Consider the following 24,649-nt stretch of genomic DNA (forward strand, 5'->3'; position numbering starts at 1 on the left):
GTAGGCAGGAGGGCTGACGGGGCCTCCAGGGTGGTCTGGGGGGAGGAACGAAGCCCTCACCATCAGCCGTTCACCCCCAAAGCCGCCCTCCACCGTGGACGGAACAAGCTGACTTGTCCCTGCCCAGTTGGCTCCGAGGAAGTCGGTACTGCCAGTCGCCACAGTACCACAGCCTGCCCCACACAGAGGGAGCTGCAGACTGGCAGTGACCCCCACACCCTTCAGGGAACCGGAGCTGTCTCAGACTCCCACAGCTCCTCGTTACCCGAGACAGGTAAGCCCTCATCTGCTCCCTCTAAGCCCTGCAGTGAGGAACTACATGGGGCTCTCCTCTAGGAGCCCTGATTGCCCCCCGTTATGGCTGGAAATCAGGGAATGTCGCATGCATGCTTTGTCTCTGCCCAGCCCAGGCAGGCCACACAGCCCCTGGATGCCATGCCCCACATCCTAACCCCACAGCACCGGGCACCAGAGGAGACCACAGCGTCCCCACCACCGTGTCCCAGGGAAGTTCCCTTCTCCTTGTTTTAGAGTTGAGGTGACATGGCCACCTGGGAGCTGGGTGCAAACTCTGGTCTGTTTGCTCCAGAACCCCATAAAGCCCCTGTCCCCGGGAAGGAAGGGAGCCATTCACAAAAGCATCCCAACAGCCCCAAACCCTCCCAGCTGGGCAGGTGGGTCAGGAATGCACCCTGGGAGGTGGGGCATGGGCACAAACGGAACATGTCAGCAAACCAGAAGTAATGTAATACAATATTTATTGTCATTATTTAGTGAGGACCTAAGTAAGGCCATATGTCACAAGTGGTGGATGCGTGATTCTGATTCTTCCAGCCTCTGTCCCCCCTTTCCCTCCCCGTTATTTCTTGGTCACTGACTTACTGAGGAAATCAGGTCATATGTCCTGTAGAGCGTCCCCAACCACTGGGATTTTGCAAGTAGCCTCCTATAGCATCATTTAGCGTGTTCCTCTGGCTCAAGTATTTCCAGTACACTTGTACTTAGAGCACAAGGCTTGGTGAGATTTATTTATCCATCCATCCATCCATCCAGGCAAGGAAGCATTGTGGATGGGAGCACTTTCTGTGCATCGTCCAGAGGCCTTCACTACTTTGGAGAGGCTGGCAGCTGCGATGCACCTCGCAGAATCCCTGAGCTCACCGGGAGCTGGAGCCTGGCAGGGCTTTAGCAGCACTGCTTCAGGCACCTACGGCAGTCCAGAAGACGCAACCCCAGAACCACTGGGTTTCCGCAAGTTACAGTTCACAGGGGAATCATGGCAGGGACGCATGCCAGGTACTCACCGCTTTCTTGCCAGGGTTCGAAATCATGAGTGGTCTCCCTATGTATCTCCAAAGGTGTCTGCTGGTTTTGCCTTGCAGTATCAAGATGAACTTGGGATCTGAACCCTACCGATGCAGCTCAGCCACTTCCTCTGTTAGTCAGTGAGGCTCACCCACTGCATCTTCCGCTTGGGGAGAAGGGGGAAGACAGGGACATCTTCCAGTCCCACTGGCATGGCCCTAGGGTGCCTTTGATAACTTCCCTGGCTTCTGCTGTAATGGATGTTCCGGGCTTAGCTCGTACATCTCCTGCCACAGGCCTGGACTCCGCCATGTCCTCAGGGGCCCTGGTTTCTTTCAGGGAGAAACGGCACCTGGAGGCCACAGTCAGGTCTAGAGATGCTCATCGTTCCTGAGTGGTCCTTGCTCCTGGGCCTTTCCAGTAAGCAAAGGTATTTTTTAAGTAAACATCGTCATGAAAGCATACTGATACATGTCATTCAAAGGCAGGGATGGAGGGTTTTTGCTTAACTTCATCTAACTTACATCTGTTTTTCTTTCCCCCATGCCAAAAATTTCCATTTTCTTTCAGTTTTTATTATAGGTTCAGGGAGTACATGTGCAGGTTTGTTACAAAGGTATATTGCATGATGCTGAGGTTCTGGGTACAAATGATCCTGTCTTCCATGCAGTGTGCACAGCAGCCCACAGGTAGTGTTTTAGCCCTTGCTCCCCTTCCTCCTCCCTCCCCACTCTTGTATTCCCCAGTGTCTCTTGTTCTCATCTTTATGTCTGCATGTATTCAATACTTAGCTCTCACTTATAATAAGGGAGACCATGCAGTATTTGGTTTTCAGTTTCTGCGTTAATTCACTTAGGATAATGACCTCCAGCTGCATCCATTTGCTGCAAGGGACATGATTTTGTTCTTTTTCATGGCAGCATAGTATTCCATGGTGTACATATACCACATTTTCTTTATTCGATCTACCATTGACAGGCACCAGGGTTAATTCTATGTCTTTCTACCATTAATATATCGGTGCATGTGTCTTTTTGGTAGAACAACTTATTTTTTTTTGGGTATACACTCAGCAGATGGGACCACTGGATCGAATGGTAGGTCAACTCTTAGTTCTTTGGGAAATCTCCAAACTGCTTTCCACAGTGGCTGGATTCATGTACCTTCCCACCAACAGTGTGTAACTATTCCTTTTTCTCTGCTGCCTCGCCAGCATCTCGTGTTTAGACTTTTTGAACCAAGGCCGCTCTGACTGGTGTGAGATGGTATCTCATTGTGGCTTTGATTTGCATTTCTCTGATAATCAGTGATGAGCATTTTTTCATGTGTTTGTTGACTGCTTGTAGATCTTTTAAAAAAGTGTCTACCATATCTTTGGCCCACTTTTTAATGGTTTTTTTTCTTATTGATTTGTTAATTCCTTATAGACTCTGGAAATTAGGCCTTTGTTAGTGCAAAGTTTGTGAATATTTTCTCCCATTCTGTAGGCTGTCTGTTTATTCCCTTGACAGTCTCTCTCGCTGTGCAGAAGCTCGTTCGTTTAATTAGGTCTCACTTATGAATTTTTATTTTTGTTGCCATTGCTTTTGAGGACTTAGATACAAATTATCTGCCAAGACCACTATTGAGAAGGGTATTTCTTAGGTGTTCTTCCAGGATTTTTTCAGTTTGTGGTCTAACATTTACATCTAATCTGTCTTTAGATAATTTTTGTATATGGTAAAAGATAGGAGTCTAGTTTCAATTCTCTGCATATGGGGAGCCAGTTATCCCTGCGCCATTTATTGAATATGAAACCTTTTCCCCCATGGCATATTTTTGTTGACTTTGTTGAAGATCAGATGGCTGTAGGTGTGTGGCTTTATTTCTGAGTTCTCCTTTCTGTTCTGTTCCATTGGTCTATGTGTCAGTTTTTATATCAATACCATGCTGTTTTGATTACCGTAGCCTTGAAGTATAGTTTGAAGTCAGGTAACATGATGCCTCTGGCTTAGTTGTTTTTGTTTTTGTTTTTGCTATTTGGGCTTTTTTTTGGTTCCACCTGAATATTAGAAGTTTTTTTCTAATTCTATGAAAACTGACATTGGTAGTTTGATAGGAATAGCATTGAATCTGTAGATTGCTTTGGGCCATATGGTCATTTTAACAATATTGATTCTTCCTACCCATTGGCATGGAACATTTTTCCATTTCTGTCATCTATGATTTCTTTCAGTAGTGTTTTGTAACTCTTGTGTAGAGATCGTTCACCTCCTTGGTTAGATGTATTCCTGGGTATTTTATTCTTTTTGTGTCTATTATAAATGAAACTGCATTCTTGATTTGGCTCTCAGCTTCAATGTCATTGGTGTATAAAAATGCTGCTGGTTTTGTATCCTGGGACTTCACTTACAGTTCCAGGAGGCTTTTGGCAGACTCTTTAGGGTTTTCTGGATATAGAATCTTGTCCTCAGTGAAGGGAGACAGTTTGAGGTCCTCTTTTCCTATGTTTCTTTCTCTTGCCTGATTTTTCCGGCTAGGACCTCCAGTTTTATTTTGAATAGGAGTGGTGAAAGTGGGCATCCTTCTCTTGGTCCTATTCTTAAGGCGAATGCATCTAACTTTTACCCATTCAGTATCATGTTGACCCTGAGTCTGTCATAGATGGCTCTTATTATTTTGAGATATGTTCCTTCGGTGTCTATTTTTGTTGAGGGTTTTCAAATGAAGGGAAGTTGAATTTTATCAAAAGCTTTTTCTACATCTATTGAGATGATCATATGGTTTTTGTTTTTAATTCTGTTTATACAGTGAATCATATTTTATAAAATCTCCATTCTTACTGACACCAACACAATTACTTACCTTCAGCTGCAATTCCCATGCTGCAGTCTTAGGGTAATAAAACAAATACTGTCACAAGTGTGATGTGGCCACTACGTGCAGCTCTATTTGTCTCCAGCAGTAACCCGCTAGAAATATGTTACCTGAAATTAGTCCTTCTCGGTGGTTAAGTCACTAATTCAGCACATAGTTTTAGGCTTATTTGTTTCATTTCAATTTTGAGGGACTGCTTTTTCTGGTTAAGATTTATTTAGGGATTTTTTCATTAAGCAATTAGTAATCACTTTTTAAAAAATATGCATTCTATTCATTTACATGGCTCCAAAGCGAAATCTATAAAACAAGGTACATTCAGAGACATCAAATTCCACATGCCCCTTCCCTCCTTTTGAGGCCACCTTTTACGATTTGAAGGTTTCCACGGCTTCTGTTTTTAATATTCATATATGCTTGCATATTCCCCTTTATCAGATGAAGAATAGTTGTTATACTTTTATTCACTGTGCTTTTTCATTTAAAAAGTATCCTGATATGCTAGGTGTGGTGGCTCTTATCTGTAATCTCAGCACTTTGGGAGTTTGAGGTGAAAGGACTGCCTGAGGCAGAGTTTGAGACCAGCCTGGCCAACACAGCAAGACCGTGTCTAAAAAATAGGTAAATAAATCCTGACAATCATTCCATAATAAGAGAGCCATACACGCATTCCTTTTTATAGCTGCATACTATTCCACACATCTCTGATTCAACCCGGGTCCTCCAATGTGCATTTGCATTTTTCTAAACAGTGCTTTCGTAAGCAGCCCTGCGCATGCGTCTTTGCCTGCCTTTGCCTTCAGTTAGATTCCAGGAAGGGGGTCTGCTGGGTCAGAGGTCAGTGAGGACAGTTTTGCTGGATGGTGCCAAGTCCCCTCCTCACAGAGTCCACCCTCTTGCATGCCCGCCAGAAAATGCCAAAGGATTTCTGCCAGCCCGACGGGACCTCAGTGACATTTTGCTCCACACCCCTCTCGCCAGGAGTGAAGGCAGCACCTTCTCTCATGTTCAAGGGCCCCCTGTGGGTTGCTGTCCTGTGAGTGACATGTGTTCACACCTCCTGCTGGCCACGGGTTTTCTTCTGTTTTCAGAAACTCTTCGGATAGTAAAGAGGTTAACCCTTTGTGAACCATCACATCTGCCCCGCCCCCATCTGCATCTGCCCCCCTCCCCACCCGGCCCGGTTGTTTCCTGTTCTTTAGGTTGCTTCTTTCTCATGTGATCAAACACACAAATCTCCTCCTCCGCGCATCTGGCTTTCAAGTCACAGAAATGTTCCTCCACACTCAGGTTAAAGAATTCTAAGTGCTTTCTTTTGGTACCCAAGTGGTTTTCTGACCCACTGGGAGTCCATCCTGGTGTGTGACGTGACCAGTGGGTATAGTCTGATCACTTTCCACGTGGCCACTCACCCCACAGCATGCATGGAGCCGCCCATCTGTTCCCCACTGGCTGGAGATGCTGCCTCTGTCTTTTGCGAAACTTCATATACAAAGGGATTGACACGCAGTTTCTAAAAAGCTGTTCCACTGGTGATCTGCTTGCCTATAAGGCAGTGTCATGCTGTTTTAATTAGCAAAGCTGTATGTTTTATAATATTCGAGCCATCCTAGCCAAGAGCACAGACATGACTCTTCACAAGAGAACAGCTGGAGACGTCACGGAATACAATGCCAAGCCCAGGGCCCGCCAAGATCAAACGCTTGAGGCGCATGTTTCCTGGGGCCTCTCAGACATAGCCAGAGGAGGTTCCTGCCCCCATCTCCAGCTGCTCCCCTCTGCGGGGCAGGGTGGGGATGCCTCTGGCAGGGGTCTGCCCCTCTCAGTCAGAGCTCCTTCTGCTCCCTCCTCTGAGCTGTCCGGGCTGCTCTGTATAAAAGTTGAGGAGGCAGCGCCTGGCCCCAGGGTGGGGTAAGGGGTCCCAGTGCAGCTGGGCTGTCTCCATACAGAGGAGTGCTCCAGGGCTGAAGGGAGTGGAGGGGTGGGGGTCCCTGTCCAGATGCTCTGCCTGTGGTTCCTGCTTTCCAAATCTCTTCAAGTCTCTGCCTGGAGCAAATTCAGCCAGGAACTGGGGAGAGCTATTCAGAGCACCCTTTCAGTGTGCCCCAGAGTGTGATTTGGGGAGGCAGCAGAGAAAGGCGCACACCTTGGCAAGAGTCCCCACCCCCCAGGGAACCTGCACCCTATGGGTAAGGGCGGCCAGTGCTCGCCCGTTGCCAGAATGCAGGCACAGAGCAAGGCTTTGAGAGCCACCTCTCAAAGGTGACAGCCATCAGGGTGCTTCCTGAGGGCAAATGCCAGGCGGGAGTGGGGGTGAGCATGGATAAACACTGGGCCTAAGGCCAGGAATAGTGCATCGCTTCACTTGAGAGCACAGCATCCTAAGGCCTCCTGGGAAGAAGCTTTCTGGGCATGGCCTGAGCGAAGTGACCAAGCCCAGTTGTCTCATCTGTAAGCGACCCAAATGTCCCCATCTGTGAGTGGATAAGTGAAACTGGGAGCAGAGCCCAGGCCTCAGGTCCCAGAGTGGGCAGGGCCATGCCCTGGGGCCAGCTCCCCAGCCCAGCCCTTCAATCAAGGAGAAGTTCCTGCTGGAGGTGGCCAGGCAGATGCCACACAGACGCCAGGCGTCTCATCTGAGAGTCCCGTGCCAACGATGGAGCCACCACCCTCCTGGGAGCCTTTCTGCTGGTCCATCCCATGCAGTGCCTCGGACCACCGCTGGGTCCTTGCTGTGCGCAGAGCCCTCCAGGGGCAATGACAATGCCCATCCCGTGGCCCCGAGCCTCAATCCTCTAAGACAGGAATCCCCAATCCCGGGTTCATGGCCTGTTAGGAACCAGGCTGCACAGCAGGAAGTGAGCGTTAGGTTAGTGAGCATTACCACCTGAGCTCTGCCTCCTGTTGGATCAGCTGTGGCATTAGATTCTCACAGGAGCAGGAATCCTATCGTGAACTGCGCATGCGAGGGATCCAGGATGCGTGCTTCTTATGAGGATCTAATACCTGATGATCTGAGATGGAACAGTTTCATCCCCAAACCACCACCACCTTGGTTCCATCTTTCTTCCACAAAACAGGTCTCTGGTATAAAATAGTTTGGGACCAATGCTCCAAGGGGAACGGTGTTTCTGCAAAAGGACTCAGGCACCCTCTTGGACACACCACCCTTATCCCGGATCCTTCCGGAAGCACCATGCCTGCTCAAACGGACCTCACACCCTGAATCAAATCTTAGAATGTCCCAGGAGATAGTCAAGAAGCGGGCAGACACCTGAATCCCACCATGGATCTGCCCCACCCCCAGCCAGGGTCGGGTCGCCAGAGAGAAGCCCCTCCCCAGCCAGCCAGCTCCCACCCACGCTGGGCTCCCAAAAAGGGTTGGGCCAGGCAGCGGAAGCCACACTCCATCACATGGTCAGATACCGCATGTAAAAACGGCCCCCTGGGCTGGGGTCACATGGCATCCCTGTGGTCACTCCGCCAGCACCAGAGACATCAGCTGCCTCTCTTTGCCAGCCCCGATAGCTTTGCACCCGTGAGGTCTGGGGTTTCTCATGGTGCTCAGAGGAGCTGTTGGAGAGAGACAGATGCCCACCAAGAAGGGGCGTGGAGGCCAGGATGGTCTCACCAACGTGCCCGCAGGGACCCCAGGCACAAGCAGAGCGTGGCGTAGGAGCGCTTGGGCGCTAGAGTGACCCATGGGGACAGTCATCTCATACTGGCCAGCCACAAGGCACCTCCTGAGACTGAAGCCATTCCCTGCTGCCCCCTGCTCTGTAACCAGACCTTGGGGTCTGGGTCAAAGTGGCCCAGGATGGTGGCATTCATTGTCTCATTCTACCCTCCAGCAGCAGATATTGGGCTTCTGGAAGCTCCTCTGTGGCATCTCCCCAGGCCGACACCATGGTCTCCTATCACTGGCCACACACCAGCATCTCGCCTCGGACATTTGCCCTCTCGGCTTCTCCTGGGCCTGGCATGTTCTCCTGGCATTACCAACCTTGGGAGCTGTCTCCTCTCGCAGGTGCCTGAGGTGAGACTGTCCTGGCCTTGTTCTTGCCCGTGGACAGAGACTGGAATCACAGGGAGATATAGCAGGGGCTAAAAGCTGGTTTGGAGTGTCAGGGCTAGGGAGGGCTTCTCTGCCTCCCAGACAAGGCAAGTGGAATGCAGGGAACTGAGGGCCTGCCCAGGGCCAAACAGGGGCTCAGGACCAGGACCTCTGCGTCTGCACCTTGGCTACAGGGACCGGCGCATTCCTGTCGCTGGAAGGCACGAGCTCCCAGGACCTGCTGTGTCAGGCCACAGCCCCATCAGCAGCATCCCGGGGACTCAAGGACGCTAGCTCACCTCAGCAGCTTTGGGTCACACGGGTGAGGACCTCAAGCTCAGAAGGAGCAGCGTTGAAACCAGCCTGACAGCAGGAGGGGAATTCCTGGCAACCAATGCCTTTAAAAACGGGGCATCAACCACCTGGGTGGAATCACCTACCAACCCCTGTCACTCTGACGCCCTCAGTGGGCACGGTGCTCCTCCCATCTCAGCTGCCCCCATGGGCACTCAGCTCCGCACAGCCTGATTCCAGCTCTAGGGCACACATGGGGTGGGTTTGGAGCGTTCACCCTTCCTGTCCTCTGAGGGACATGCCACAGGCCAGGACGACACGTGGCAGAACTCACGGCAGCAGCTGATGTGCCAGCTCCCCGGCTCCAACCACGTGACCTCGCACCAGGCGGCCCAGCTGCATCCCAGGCCCTCACACCCAGTGGAGGTTCATCCCATCAGCACCCAGGAGTGACCCTCAAAGCCCCTCCCTCAGACCCAGACCCCCAACATAACACAGCCAGTATGTTATGTGCAAAGGTGCCAATGCTTTGCAACTGCCAAGCGAAAGGGACCCTCCTGTCCCTCCACCTGCCTCAGCACCCCAGGAGTGTAGGCCCAAGTTGCGAGCACCATGCCCACAGGGAACTGTGGCTTCAGTGCCAGGCACAGGTGGCTGTCCTCTCCAACACAGGCACCCTGCACGGAAGGCGCCGCCACCAGGAGCCTGCCACAGAGGACAAGACACAGACTCAGAGCCCAGAACCCTGGCCAAGGCAGCCCAGCCACAGGGCCATGTCCAGACACAAAGCGCTGCCACCTGCCCCATGCCCAGCAGGTAGTGTCCGGGCTACCTGCAAGGACCCAGGTCCCTAGCACCCTCCTGGCCCCTGGCCCCACACAGACGGGGGAGGCCCTTTTCCCAGGCTATAGGCTCTTTTGCCACCTGGACTGCCTCCTCCCCAGCTGACAGCCAGGTGTAAGGAATTCCTGTGTTCCCACCAACTAATACGAAGCCACAGTTAGGCACTCGGTGTGTTGACAAGGGTGGATCCAGAAACACTGGGCTGGGTCTGCAGTGAGGGCATCCCAGACAGCCAGGAGATGAGACCCAGGGCTCGGGCCCCACAGAAGGTGGCACTGGGAAAAGCCCCAAAAGGAATTCCCAGTTTTACTGGGAATCTAGGGCTGAGGAGTGGGTGGAGGAGTCTTAAAGAAGATGGAGAGAAAGAGATCTGGTGGCCCAAAGGGCCCCGTCCTCCTCTGTGCCCACCTCCGCCACCTGCCTTGGCTTCTGGCCTCCTGCCTTCTGCCCAGCTGCAGAACCACCACCCAGCAGCTGCTTTGGACTCCAGTGCTGGAGCCCAGGGACAGGAGGGCACTGAGGGCCACAAAGTTGGGCACTGCAGCCTGAGAGCTGGCCTCTGCATGGCCTCGTCTTTTGGGGAGGCAGCCAGATCAGCCCAGTCTGCCCGCAGGACCCGCTTCTGGCTCTATCTGCGAGGGTTCTGCCAACACCCCTGGAAAGTTCTTGGGAAACAGGAAAGCCAGGGCTGTGGGAGCAGGGAGCAGGGGCTGCTGAGCCAGGCTTGGGTTTGACAGCCTATGGGGCAGTCTCCATGCACTCCAGGTCCTCCCTCAAATCCCTCCCCTTGGCCACAACCAGGATCTCTAAGCATCTCAGCAACCAGAGTAGATGCCGGCTGGATGTGCACACCCCTAGCCAAGGCTCACAGCAAGAGATATAGGACCTCTGGGTGCAGCAGGGCTGTATGGACCCCTGTGCTCTCAGCTAAGATGGGGGCTGCCACCAGTGGGGATGCAAACAGCCATAGATGACAACTGGGGGTGTTGAGGCAGGAAGCCTAAGCGGGCAAGGGTCATGGCCCAGGTGCCATGTCCGCCCCAGTCAGCCAGGGAGGCCAGAAGGAACACAGGAAGAACTGCTCTCCTGGGGGCGGAGGTTCCCCGAGGAGGGGACAGGATATCCTGGCTGGCCTCCCCAGCTGTACACAGGAGAGTTTGCCCTAGCCCTGCAGGTCAGCGGGACACCAGCTCCTGCCTCACCCCACTGCATGCACGACCGGGCCCTGGCTCCTCAAGGCCAGGCTTGTCATCCTCAGGCCAGAAACTACAATACTCCTCATTTCACAATCCACCTAAAGACAGGGCCCTGTCTCTGCTACCATTGCCAACATTTCTTACAGTAACCCCAAGGCTGGACTGGTGCAGGGCTGGACCCGATTTCGTGAGGCTGCAGGTGGCTGCCAGCCACTCTGCCATCCTGGCTCTACGGCTGGGTCTCCCCAGACTGGTCCTGCCAACCTCCTAGAGCACTGAGGGTGGGGGCACATCTCCCAGGCCCCTGCCAAGCCACATGCCCTGCCAGCCAGGGTCTACCTCCAGTCCCACCCCACATGGAGGGACCTGGGTGGGAGGCTGTTCATGACAACTTCCCAGGGCCAGGAGAGCTGGCCTCTGCATGGCCTCATCTTTTGGGGAGGCAGCCAGATCAGCCCAGTCTGCCCGCAGGACCCGCTTCTGGCTCTATCCGCAAGGGTTCTGCCAACACCCCTGGAAAGTTCTAGGGAAACAGGGAAAGCCAGGGCTGTGGGAGCACATCTTACAGGGACAGGGCCCAGAGCTGGAAAGGACCAGCCCCAGGTCTGGACACTTCACAGAAGCATCCCTTTCCTGGCCACCCTCTCACAGAAGCCATCCTGCCCCTGTCCCCAGAAGCCACCCCTGCCTTGCCAGCTCTGCGGAGGCTGGGTAAAGGCAGACTCTGCTGAGTAAACGTCCGAGACCTAAACAATCTGAATCAGGAAGAAAACACAAGTGCAAGCAGAGACTTCCTCTGGGGTGCGGCAAGCCCTCTTCCTCCTCCTCTGCACGGGCGGCTACAGTGAGCCCGGGAGGCATGTGCCCACTAACCTGCATGCAAGTGAGAATTGAGGGGGGGGCTGTGGGCATTTTGCCTGGTATCTGGCTGAGGGGTCTTCCCACCTCTGGATATCTCAGAGAGTTTGGGGGCCAGGAGGCAGCATGCAGTACCTGTGAGCCTGGCATCTGCTGAACATTTGCACAGTGGCATCGGACTTGGGTGGGGTGCTCTGGGGTCACTGCACACAAACATCTCCCAAACCCCAGGCCAAGCTCCTGCTGCCGCAGCCATGAACAGAGCCAGCTCCTCTCACAGACCACCAGTGGCCAAGGCTCAGGCACCCGCTGACATGTCAGGAGGCAGAGACTTGGGAGCCGGGGTGGGGAAAAGTCTCTAAGACTACACCCCAACCACATCTTTGAGGACAGAGGTGGCTGAGACATCCTCTTCCTGATGTGGAAGGCCACCTCTCTCAGCAAGGAAGGCAGTAGCCCTGGGACCCCCACACCACCCCCTTTCCTGAGGACATGCTTGAAGCCAGCTGGGGCCTGGCTCCTGTTGCACCCCCCCTTGAGGGCCCTGGTGGCAGCTGCCAGCAGGCAGGGCAGGGACAGACCCCTGGATGCCCTCCAGCCAGTTCTCTCTTGAGCCTGGCTGAGGCAGAGGAGATGCTTCCACCTATGAGGACCCTCAGGGAGACCATCCTTGCAGCCTTCGGATGAGCCCAACAGCAGTCAGCCATGGGATGGCTGGGTAGAGGCTCCCAGAGGAGCCAGAGGCTGGCACCACACCAAAAGGCTGCTGGCTGGGCAGCCAGGAAGTAGGGCCACTGGTATGGCAGGGGAGGGCCCCAGGCAGGCATCAAGGAGAGCAGCCTGGACCTTCCTGGAGGTGACTTCCCTGCTCGGCCTCGGCGAAACCCAGTGCTCAGCCCGGCTCAGGCACGCTGTGCCGGGAATTGGAACCACCTGGTGATTGGGAGGGCCAGGTGTGTCTTGTTCTCCAGGAGCACAGCTACCTCTGAATTCGGGCTGCAAACCTGCCTCTCCATTCTGCATCAGGCCAGATTTTCCTGGACTTGTTGGGCTAATATGGGGCCGGTGGGAACGTCTATGCCATGCTGACCCCTCCAGTGGCACCACTACCATCACCATCCTACCCTGGACAGCCCCCTGCCCAGAGTCCATCTGAGCCTCAGGGGGTCTGAGATGTAGCACCAACGGGGTGTCAGGCCCCTCTCCTCTTGGGGGCTCCTGAGCCTCCGGAGTCTCAGCCGACCTTGAGTTCTCTTACTGCACTCAAGGTGCGCTACCCAGCAGGCTTCTCTTCCCAGAACAACTCACACCTGGACCGAACCTACCAGAGGAGGGCAACCAAATTCTGGGTTCCAGGCGTTCCCTCCCCAGCCGGCTCTCCCCCCCACACCGGGCCTGAAAGCAGCTGTGCACCCCCCAGACACAGCAGCGCCCCTGAACTTCACGGGGCCGTGCAGAGCTTGTGTTTCTGCGTTCCCCACTTCCTTCCCTCCTCTGCTCCGGGGTCGCAGCTCCGATGGGGCAGGTGGCGCTGGGACAGAACTCCCCCACACCAGCTCTCAGGAAGCACCTTCGTGCCGGCTGTCGCGGATGGCGATACTCACACAGCGAAGTGGTAGACGAAGCATTTCCAGCCCGTGGGACGCTCGAGGAAGTTGTAGACGCGGCCCTGGACGTGGGTGCGCGCCAGCAGCGGGCGGCGAGTGCTGTAGATGGAGACGCGCGGGTCTAGGCTCACCGGCGGCCGCGGGCCAAGGTCGGAGGGAACTGTGGGTGCGGCGGACGCGGCCGGGGACGCAGGGGGCGCGGGCCCTGGGGCGCCTGGCGCGATGGGCGCGTAGAGCGCGCCGCCCGCGGGGCCGCCCTCCGCCAGCTCCAGCGAGAAGGGGCACTTCTTGGCCAGGCCCGCGCTGCCCCGCCGGGCGCCTGGCAGGCGGCCCCAACCCCAGCGCTTCCTCTCGGCCCTGGGCGGGGAGGAGGCCGCGGCCATAGCGAGGAGGGCCCGCGGGGGGGCCGGCCCGGGCGGCAGCACCGGGAGCTGCAGCGAAGGCGAGCGCCGGGGCACAGTGCGAGCAGCCGTTGCTGCCAGCCCCGCCGCGCGGGGCCGCTGCCCGCCCAGCCCGGGAGCTCGGGGCGGGGCCGGAGGGGGCAGTGGCCGAGGGCCGGTCCCACGAAGCGGCGTGCCCCGCCCCCGCCCGCACGCCCCGCCCCCGCCAGCAGGCGCTCACAGGGCATCCCTTCCCGGGCCCACCGGCTTGGCTCTGCCTCCGCGCACCCCCTAGCTTGGTCTGTCCCCGCCCCCGCCAGCCCACACCTGCTTAGTTACACCCGCCCCGCCTGCATCTACCCCGCTTGGCCCCGCCCCTTCACGCCCACCTGTTTGACCCCGCCCATCTGTTGGGCCCCCGCCCCGCCCACCTGCTTAGCCCCGCCCACCTGCAGCTCCCTGCTTGCTTCTGCCCTGCCCCCGCCCACCTGCTTGGCCCCCCACTTGGGACGCCCGCCTGCTCTGTCGGGCCCGCAGCACCACCCCAGGGGTGCCCGGGAGGAAGGCGCAGGCCTGTCGGATATACTACGACAGTGAGCTGCATGGCCCGTGCCGGAGGGGCGGGGTAGGATGCCGGCATCTACTTTCCCGCCATCTGAGCCGCTCTGGAATTGGGGGTGGGGGGAGAAAAGGGGCGTCCTGGGTGAGGGTGTGCTGGCCTCGCGATCACTTGAGCACCCCGGGTGCCCGGGCGCGCAATCCGTGGGTAGAGAATGCGCTTGGGTCACTTTCCACCAGGGCCCTTGGACCCGGAGGGTGAGATGGGACCACCAACTGTCAGGCACCCCCCTAGTGGGAACCGTGCGGGTGGGGAGCCTGGGGGCTGCTGGCGGGGACACAGCCCAGGGTCTGGACCTGGTTTGACTGCTGGGCATGGGGGGCGGGGCTGCCTGAGCAGGTCAAGGGAGAGGCCCTTGCGCCACCCTAGGGACTTGGAGAATAGGCACCTTGTCCTCTCTACCCGCGGGACCAGGCTGACGCTGCGCTCCCCTAGGTGGGGGTGTGTTGGTCACATCGGAAGGTTTTCACAGCTCTCTGCACTGCCTCCCTCCCACTGCTGGCATTTAGATCTCAGCCATCTCAGGCTTGGGGGGGTGGGGGTGGGGAAGCCAACAGAAGAGACCAGCTTTTTTCGGGACATTGCACACCACTCCGAGGCAGGGACTGGAGGTGGAGCTCAGCAGAGACTCTCAGCCCCACCAGGAGTCCCAGAACTTAGGGACACTTCCAGGGCGTCACCAAGCACCCTGGGCGGATTTGATGTATCCACCACCCCTCTGCCCAAAGCCCACTCTTTTATCATGGATGGGGTCCAGCCCAGGCCCTTGACACCTGACTCCCCACCCCAGAGTGGTGCCCACACACGGGTACATAGTCTGTATTTGCAGAAAGAGTGGATGGAGTGGGTCCCAGCTTGTGCTGGGCGCTGTGATAACGCAGGGGACAGAGGGGAGGGTACCTTCCTGGGAAGCACATCCTTGAAGGCACAAAAGGGGCAGTGGGCCAAAGATGGGAGAAGTCAGCTCTGCAGGGCACACAGCATGCACTCAGCAAGTACTTTCCAGATGAACACACACACACCTGCATGAAGACTCTACCTTCCCCTCCCACAGCAGCAGGAAGAAGGTGAGGTTTGAATGAGCAGCATTTGGACAGCTGGACAGCCAGAAAGAAAAAAGAAAAAAAAGAAAAGGAAGGAAGGAAAAAAAGAAAGAAAAATGATACCTTGGGTTCATCTTACCACACACAAGAAGAAATCTCAAATGGATCACAGGCTTAAGTATAAAAGGTGAGATGAAGCCACACAAATTCTACAAGCATGTACAGGTCAATTCCTCAAGATCCCATGAATCGGAAACACATTTCCAACTATGACTTGAAATCCAAAAGCAATAGATAAAAAACAGAAAAATCAAAATAAAAGCACCATTAGCAAAGTAAAAGAGGCAAATGGCCAACTGGGAAAAGTAGCTGCAGTTTCTATCACAGATGAAGGATTAATATTACCTATACATAAAGAACATCCAAAACTCAGGTGAGGAACCTGCCAGACAGTCCTATGGAAAAGGGAGCAGAAGACATGAGCAGTTCACAGGAAATGGGGTTCATGACCTTTGCACTTATGAAAAAATGTTCAACCTCATTCATATCAAGAAAAATGCAAATTAAAAGTACACTCTGATATCACTGCTTGCTTATCAGATTGGCAAAAATCCAGACCTTTGATGGCAACTCTGTGGGAAAGGCAGCAGGTGCACTCCTCATCACTGGTAGAAAAAGGACCTAGTGATTTTAGTAAATGTACCATTTGACGCATAAACCCCACTTCTAGGAAATAACCCAAAGATATGTAGGAAAAATAGAAAAGTACACATACATAATGATAGTCAGTGCAGCATTTTAATATTAGCAAAAGTCTAGAGACAGTCACAATGCCCTTCAATAGGTTCAGTTGTGCTGTGTACAGCCACATCATGGAGTGCCATGATCAATGTGATCACTAATACCCAAAGAACCAAAGGATCCCAAAGAACTGCATTTTAGTAATAATATTGGTATTGCTATTTTGCTATTATAGAATGTATATAAATATATATATGTATAAAACAAATATGCTGAATTCCTTTGCAACCAAGATTTTCAGTATAAATTCCTTTGCAACCAAGATTTTCAGTATAAAAGAGATACAGATTTAAAAAAAGAAGTACAAACCAATCCTTAAATGTGAATGGACCATATCAGCATAAACCCCTCCACTATTTTATCTTAGGAAAAAGGTGTATGCTACTGCTGTCCATTGTCAAGTTTGAGAAGGGGCTGATCAGCAACAGCACAATTTGAACATCAAAAAGAGTCATGGATTAAAATATATCAAATAGCTGAAAAGCCCATGCATTCATAATAATACTGAAAAATCCAATTGGCCCTCTGCGGGTTGCTTGGCTCATTATTGTGAAGACAAGTGAAAAGGCAGGGTGGTCAAGCAGGTATCCACCTTCCCTGTACAAACTGGACTTCAGGGTAGAAAGAGCCATACCTGCTAGCAGCACATATTGAAGAACTTCTGGCTAGAATGTGATGTGGGGGAATTGCTTTAAACAATCAGGAGGGAGTTGGGGTAGAAATGAAACAAAACTCCCTCTGAATTGGTCATCGTTGGACCTGGGGTGGGTGAATGTAGTCATTATGCTGGGCTCTAGTTTGGTACGTTTCCATATTTTTTAAAAAATGTTTTGAGATGGAGTTTCACTCTTGTCACCCAGGCTGGAGTATGGTGGCACGATCTCGGCTCACTGTAACCTCCGCCTCCCAGGTCCAAGTGATGCTCCTGCCTCAGCCTCTCGAGTAGCTGGGATTACAGGTGTGTGCCATCACACCAGCTAATTTTGTATTTTTAGTAGAGATGGGTTTCACCATGTTGGCCTGGCTGGTCTCGAACTCCTGACCTCAAGTGATCCACCTGCCTCGGCCTCCCAAAGTGCTGGGATTATAGGCATGAGCCTGTATATTTTTAAAATTCTAGGGCAGGCGCGATGGTTCATGCCTGTAATCCCAGCACTTTGGGAGGCCGAGGCAGGTCGAGTTCGAGACAAGCCAGGCCAGCATGGTGAAACCCCATCTCTACTAAAAATACAAAAGTAGCCAGATGTGGTGGCACACACCTGTAATCCCAGCTACTCGGGAGACTGAGGCAGGAGAATCAATTGGACCCGGGAGGCAGAGGTTGCAGTGAGCCAAGATTGTGCCACTGCACTCCAGCCTGGGCGACAAGAGTGAAACTCTGTCTCCAAAAAAAATACAAAAAAAAAAAAATTTCTAATAACTCACTGGAGAGGCTTCTTGGTGGCCCCAGGGCTGTTTCCTGGGGCCCAAGCTGTGCCATAGCCTGCTGCTCTGAGGGTCTGGGGCCCCACTGGCCTGGGGACTCTGAGGCAGGAGAGAGGGTGGACAAGGGGTTGTCTTCAAGCTCCCTGCAAGCTCCAAGGAGCTGAAGGGGGATGGGTGGAGAACTGAGAGGTGGGAGTAAGGCCAGGTGCACAGGTGAGGTAAGGTGGGGCTGGGCTGGGCTGGGTATGGGCTCAGGTGAGGCCAAGGGCTGAGGGTGGGGAAATAAGGGTGGGTGGCCTGGTGGAACAGGAAATACAAGTGAGGTCTGACCCAGCCCAGTGGCTGCTCTCTGGGTGGGGAAGGAATTGAGGAGGGTTCCCATAAGCTGAGGGAGCGGGACCCCAGGGTCCAAGCCTCCCAGCTGCCACCTGCTCCCTCCAGGACACACCCTCCACTAAGGAAAACTCCTCCTCTGTCATTCTCGTGGGTGCACATGTCCAGTTTTGGCCGTCCTGGATGAAAAGGCTGACAAACGTATGGAGCCCTCATGGACAGGCAGGCACCCCTCTTCCAGCCCCTCAGGCCCTCAGGCTGTCCCAGAGCCTGAGAACCTCCTGGAAACACAGCACCCACCCTACCTCACACGAACTTTCCAGGGCTGTTTGCCAACATCCTTCAGCTCACTAGGCTCACCTCATGTTTCTCCAGCAGGGTCAGAGGTCCACAGTGGGAGGAGCCTCAGCAGTCACCAAGAATGCATGAGAAATGGGGAAACTGAGGCTGACCAAGGGAAGGGTGTGTGTGCTGTGAGATCAGCATCTGTGGGCCAGGGCTGGGCTGCTGGAACAGCAGCTTCCTGGCCAACATCCTCCTTCAGGTCACCTTCCTATCTATTCATTCATTCATTCATTCATTTGTTCCCCCAGATCCTGGCAGAGCACCGGCTGAGTGCTAGATGCTGTTCTAGGCGCAGGCCACAGAGCTGTGTGCAAGATGGCCAGGTAGTGGTGAGACAAAGAAAACAAAGGGGGCACAAGATGGGGGTGCAGGCTGTGGAGGGTGGTCAGCAGGGACCCCGGGGGCATCTCCACAGAGACCCTGGAGCAGGCCCTTCAGCGAATCTGGGAGGTATTTGCTGTCGGAGGACTCTGCATGCAGTAGGCACTCAATACAGAATGGATGGGTGGCTAGGAGATGGGGGAGGGTGGCTGGACGGAGCCACCGCCCTGTATCCCTGAAGCCAATGCATCCCTCCAGAGGGACCTTCTGGCTGGCGAATGTCCCCTATGGATGTGATGCCCCTTATCCATAAGGCATCTCCCCATTTAAGGCCCTGTTGTTCAGAAGGTATGTGCACAGGTTTGTTAGTGGCACGATGCTGAGGTTTGAGGTATGGATGATCCCGTCACCCAGATAGCGACAATAGTACCCAGTGGTTTTTCAATCTTTGCCCCCATCTACTAGTCCCCAGTGCCAATCATTGCCATCTCTATGCCCATGAATACCCATTGTTTAGTTCCCACTTATAAGTGAGAACATGTGGTATTTGGCTTTCTGTTCCCGAGTTTTGCTTAGGATAATGGTGTCCAGCTACACCCATGTTGCTGCAAATGATATGGTTTTATTCTTTTTTGTGGCTGCATAGCATTCCGTGGTGTATATATCCCACATTGTCTTTATCCAGTCTGCCACTGATGGGGGACACCTTGGGTTGATTCCAGGTCTTTGCTATGGTGAATAGTGCTGAGATGAACCTGAAAGTGTGGGTGTCTTTTTGGTAGAATGATTTTTCTTTGATATATGTATCCAGTAATTAATGGCATTGCTGGGTAAAATGGAAGTTCTGTTTTGAGTTCCTTAGGAAATCTCCAAACCGCTTTCCATAGTGACTAATCTACATTCCCACCAATGGTGTGTAAGTGTTTCCTTTTCTGCTCAGCCTTGCCAGCATGTGTGGTTTTTTGACATTTTAAAAAGGGCCACTGTGACTGGTGTGAGATGGTATCTCGCTGTGGTTTTGATTTGTATTTCTCATCATTAGTGATGTTGAGTATTTTTTTATATGTTTGTTGGCCGCATGCATGTCTTCCTTTGAGAAGCATCTGTTCATGTCCTTCGAGCAATTTTTTACGGGGTTACTTATTTTTTTCCTTGTTGAATTGTTTGAGTTCCTTACAGATTCTCAGTATTAACCGTTGGTCAGATGCACAGATGCAAATATTTTCTCCCATTCTGTAGGTTGTCTGTTTACTCTGTTGATAGTTTCTTTTGCTGTGCAGAAGCTCCTTAGCCTAATTAGGTCCCACTTGTCAATTTCTATTTTTGTGGCAATGACTTTTGAGAAATTAATCATAAATTCTTTCCCAATGCTGATGTCCAGAATGGCATTTCCTAAGTTTTCTTTTAGTATTCTTATAGGTCGAGGTCTTACATCTAAATCTTTAATCTATCTTAAATTAATTTGTGCATGTGGTGAAAATTAGGGGTCCAGTTTCATTCTTCTGCATATGGCTAGCCAGCTATTCCAGTACCATTTATTGAATATGGAGTCTTTTCGCCATTGCCTATTTTTGTTGAGCTTGCTGAAGATCAGATTGCTGTAGGTGTGTGGCTTTATTTCTGGGTTCTCTATTCTGTTCCATTGATCTATGTGTCTATTTTTGTTCCCGTACTTTACAGGTTTGATTACGGTAGCCTTGAACTTTAGTTTGAAGTCAGGTAATGTGATGCCTCTGGCTTTTTTCTTTTTGCTTAGGATTACCTTGCTATTCTGGCTCGTTTTTGATTCCATATGAATTTTAGAATAGTTTTTCTAATTCTGTGAAAAATGACATTGGTAATTTAATAGGAATGGTGTTTAATCTGTAGATTGCTTTGGGCAATGTGACCATTGGGATACTAATTTTTCCTATCCATGAGCATGGAATGTGTTTCCACTTGCGTCATCTATAATTTTTTTTTTTTTTTGAGACAGGGTCTCACTCTGTCACCCAGGCTAGAGTGTAGTGGCACAATCATGGTTCACTGCAGCCTCAACCTCCCAGGCTCAGATGATCCTCCCACCTCAACCGCCCTAGTAGCTGGGACTATAGGTGTATGCCACCATGCCCGGCTAAATTTTGTATTTTTTGTAGAGATGGGGGTCTCACCATGTTGGCCAGGCTGGTCTCAAACTCCTAGACTCCAGTAATCCGCTCACCTCAGCCTCCCAAAATGCTGGGATTACAAGTGTGAGCCACTGCACCTAGCCAATTTTGTTCAGGAGAAACACTCATCTAATGAAGGAAATAGTTCATCTCCTTGGTTAGATGTATTCCTAGGTAATTTTTGTGTGTGGTGAGAGTGGGCATCCTTGTCTTACTCCTACTCTTAAGGGAAATGTTCCCAGCTTTTGCCCATCCAATGTGATGTTGGCTATGCGCTTGACATAGATGGTTCTTACTATTTTGAGGTATGTTCCTTTGATGCCTAGTTTGTTGTGGGTTTTTATTATGAAGAGATGTTGGATTTTTATCAAAGGCTTTTTCTGCATCTGTTGAGAAGACCGTGTGTTTTTTTGTTCTGTTTATGTGACAAATCACATTTATTGATTTGTATGCATTGAGCCAACCTTGCATCCCAGGAATGAAGCTTACTTGATTGTGATGAATTAATTTTTGGATGTGTTTCTGGATTCAGTTTGCTAGTATTTGTTGAGGATTTTTACGTCTATGTTCATCAGCAAAGCCCCTGTTCTTGATCCTGGCCCCACAGGTGGTTCCTGGTTCACTGATGCCTCACCTGTTCCCTAACTACCTGCCCCCCCATGATCATAAAGATTGGTCAGCTCAGACCCGCTCCTACCGCAGGCCTGGGAGGGGACCCCAGGGCAGTTGCCTGGGGACTCCGTAAACAGCTTCTAATGCAGACCCAGAGGCAGTAGGGCTGGGTGGGCCCTAGGAATCTGCATTTTAGTGTGCTCCCCTCTCACCTGTGCAGGAGACCCTGAGGGTCCCCAGGTTTGGGCACCATAGCAGGACAGAGCCATAACCTGCTCAGGGTCCTTCAGTTCTGCCTTGTCCTGGTTCTTCCTGACTGCAGACTATGTTGGATGGTCACTCCACAAGGAGCACTGGCAGTGACTGTGCCCCGCACGCTGCACAAGAGGCCTTGCCTTCATGGATCTCACGGTGGTGTAGGACAGACACACCTTCACAGAGAAAGGGCCCCCAGGAGCAGGTCCGCATGCACACTGAAGCCAGGGCTCCCCACCAAGGCAATTTTCTCACCTGTGAAATCAGGAGACATAGGAGATGGATGTGCCATGACCTGTCCCCCGCTTTACAGCTTGGGTGCACCCCACCTCCTCCTCTTCCAAGACACCAAGCTGGGAAGCGGCCAGGGAAGACTGAGGCTATATGTGTGTCTGCCCACACGTGTGCAAGTCTGTGTGGGTGTGCACGTGTCAATGAGCCTTTTTGTCACCATGAAGGGCCTGGGGATCCCCCATCCCCACTCCTAAGAAAGGCAGCCTTGAAGCAGCAGGATCCAGCAGGCTGGGAAATGTGCACTAGCACAGAAAGCAGTGGGACAGAATAGAGAGGCAGGAGCTGTGCCCTGTGCGGCCGTGGCTGGGGGCCGGGCCCTCCCTGCAGGTCACACACCCACACTCACTCCTCCCAGCCCAGACCCAGGGGCTTAGCCTGGTGTCCAGGTGGGCGAGCCGGGTGCTTCCGGCTGTGTTTACTTTGGTCTGAGGTTAGGTCATCTGACGTCACTGCAGACTCTCTGAGCTGGCCTCATGCTCATTGTTCTGTGGAAGCTCCTGGATTCCCACCTGGGCCCAGCCCATCTGGCAGAAATCCCTTGCGGAGAGTGCTCCTGGTGCAGCCTTGATTCCTGGAGTTGTCCACACTGCCTTGAGGGAGAAGTTGGCTTCAGCCAGCAGCACGGGCCTCTCCACTGACCCTCCTGTCACTGGCCACCAAGCCTCCCACCCCTAGTGGGATGTTGGGGACCAGCCCCACAATCCAAAGGCCCGAGGCCTCCCCAAACCTGGTGGGGCCCCTGCCCAGGGCAGCAGCCTGCCACCCTCACACACAGCCCTTCCCTGGGCCCAGGCAGGCCTGTCTGGGCATGTGACAGGCCAGCCCCTCCCCTCCCTGGAGAGTGGTGTGGGAGTCCCTGCCACTCAGAGAAGGAGGGCAAAGCGGGTTGGGTAGCCTGTCCCTTCATCCTTCCAGGCCATGGCGGGCCACTCCTGGCCAGGGCACTCATCCATCTTGCAGATGCTGCCAGACCAGTACAATGGCCTGGGGGGCTCACTCTCTGAAGCCCGCCATGGCCCATCACAGGCTGGAGCCCAGAGCTGGCCCCAAGCCAAGAGTGGACTTGAGGTGGAGGCTGAGCAGGTTACCCAAAGGCTGGCAGGGTTTGGGCAATGGGGCCAGGAGCTCAACAGGTGATGAGCAGGGGAGGAGGAGGCAGGATGACTCAACCAGCCTTCCAGGATTTATTGGGTACCTACCGCATTCCCAGCCTCGATGGGTTATGGTGTGGGGGAGGCCAGGAGAGTGGAAGGTAAGGCCCTTGGCCTCGAGGACAGTGACCTCTTCTGTGAGATGTGTGGCTGAGGAGAAACCACATAAGAACTGCCCACGCTCTGGGGGGGCTCTTGTCAACCCCCTCAGCTACCTGCAAAAGAGCTGCCTGTGCTCCAGCATGCAGGCATCCTGAGACCAGAGTCTGAGCTGCCATCCTGGAGAGACCGGGCACTGGGGAGATGTTAGTAAGTGGTGAGTGGGTGACTGGGGAGAGGAGTGAATGGGTGGGTGAAGGTATGGATGGATAGATGGATGGATGGATGGATGGACAGACGGGTGGGAGGTTGGATGGACATGTGGATAGACAGGTGGATGGATGGACAAATAGATCCATACGGACAGATGGATAAACAGATGGATGCATGGATAGACAGATTAGTAGATGGCTGGCTGGCTGGATGAATGGATGGATGGATGGACAGATGGATGAACAGGCAGATGAATGCCTGGATAGACAGATTGGTGGATGGATGGATGGGTGGACAGACAGATGCACATGGACAGATGGATGAACAGATGGATAGATGCATGGATAGATTAGCAGATGGCTGGCTGGCTGGATGAATGGATGGATGGATGGACACATGGATGAACAGACAGATGACAGATGAATGCCTGGATAGACAGATTGGCAAATGGATGGATGGATGGATGGACAGATGAATGGATAGATACATGGATGGATTGACAGACAGGTGGGTGGACAGATGGATGGGTGAATGGACAGATGGACAGATGCACAGACGGGGATGGATTGCCATGGGTGCATGAGTGAATGACAGGTGGAAAACTGGATGGCTGGGTGGCTGGTGGTGGTGAGGGGGTGCATGTCGGCTGATGGATGTGTGCATGAGTGGGTGGGTGAGTGGGGGGTGGATAGGCCAGCAGATGGGCCGCCCTTCCTTCAGTTATTTGCACAAATGACACCTTCACCGTGAGTTCTTCCTTAACCAGCCCATTTGAAAATAAAACCTCACAGCCCCTGGGCCTCCGGTACTTTATTTATCTCCATCGCCATTTTAATCATTAATTGGTTTTCCTTCTTTCTCACTTATCCCTCGTGTGTTGTCTCGGTCTCCCTCTGACACAGTGCCTGGACATAGAAGTTGCTCCATAAATCTCTCCCCAGCCCGGCTGTGGCGGCTCATGCCTGTAATCCAGTGCTTTGAGAGGCCAAGGTGGGAGGATTGCTTGAGTCCAAGTGTTTGAGACCAGTCTGGGAAGCATAGTGAGACCCCATCTCTATAAAAATAAGTGGATAAATGAATAACAATAAATCTGTACCCAATGACTGCATGGACTGATGGGTGATTGAATGGTAGAGTTCATGGATGGGTGGCTGTCATTCCCAGAGCCTCAGACACGACTTCTCTCCCCTAGGCCAGGCTGTGGACCAATGCTTACACCCTGGAGCTCCAGTTGCACCTGTAGAGCCTGCCTCTCACAGCCTGCACACCACACACACACACACACACACAAACACACACAGTGTCCACACAGCCACACACACAGCCACACACGCAGTGCAGCTACACACACATGCACTCACACAGTGTCCACACAGACACATAAACACAGTGTCCACACAGCCACAGACACACCACACACACGGTGCAGCTACACACACATGCACTCACAGTGTCCACACAGCCACACACACAGCCACACACGCAGTGTAGCTACACACACATGCACTCACACAATATCCACACAGCCACATACATACCACATACACACCACACACACGGTGCAGCTACACACACCTGCACTCACACAGTGTCCACAC

The 24,649-nt window shown here is 53.1% G+C and overlaps 1 protein-coding gene across 1 annotated transcript in view; it reads right to left on the reverse strand.

Moving 5' to 3' along the window:
• The window catches only part of KCNQ1 (potassium voltage-gated channel subfamily Q member 1), a 390,974-nt gene extending 377,312 nt beyond the window's left edge, over window positions 1-13,662 (reverse strand). The window contains exon 1 of the mRNA XM_032268483.1: window positions 13,011-13,662. Within this exon, the coding sequence (XP_032124374.1) occupies window positions 13,011-13,396 (386 nt within the window). The 5' untranslated portion in view covers window positions 13,397-13,662. The remainder of the gene's footprint in view (window positions 1-13,010) is intronic.
• Between the last annotated feature and the right edge of the window lie 10,987 nt (window positions 13,663-24,649).

This window comes from Sapajus apella, unplaced genomic scaffold (genome assembly GCF_009761245.1).
Source record: "Sapajus apella isolate SASKATOON/1434 unplaced genomic scaffold, GSC_monkey_1.0 scaffold181, whole genome shotgun sequence".
NCBI classification, from domain to species: Eukaryota; Metazoa; Chordata; class Mammalia; order Primates; family Cebidae; genus Sapajus; species Sapajus apella.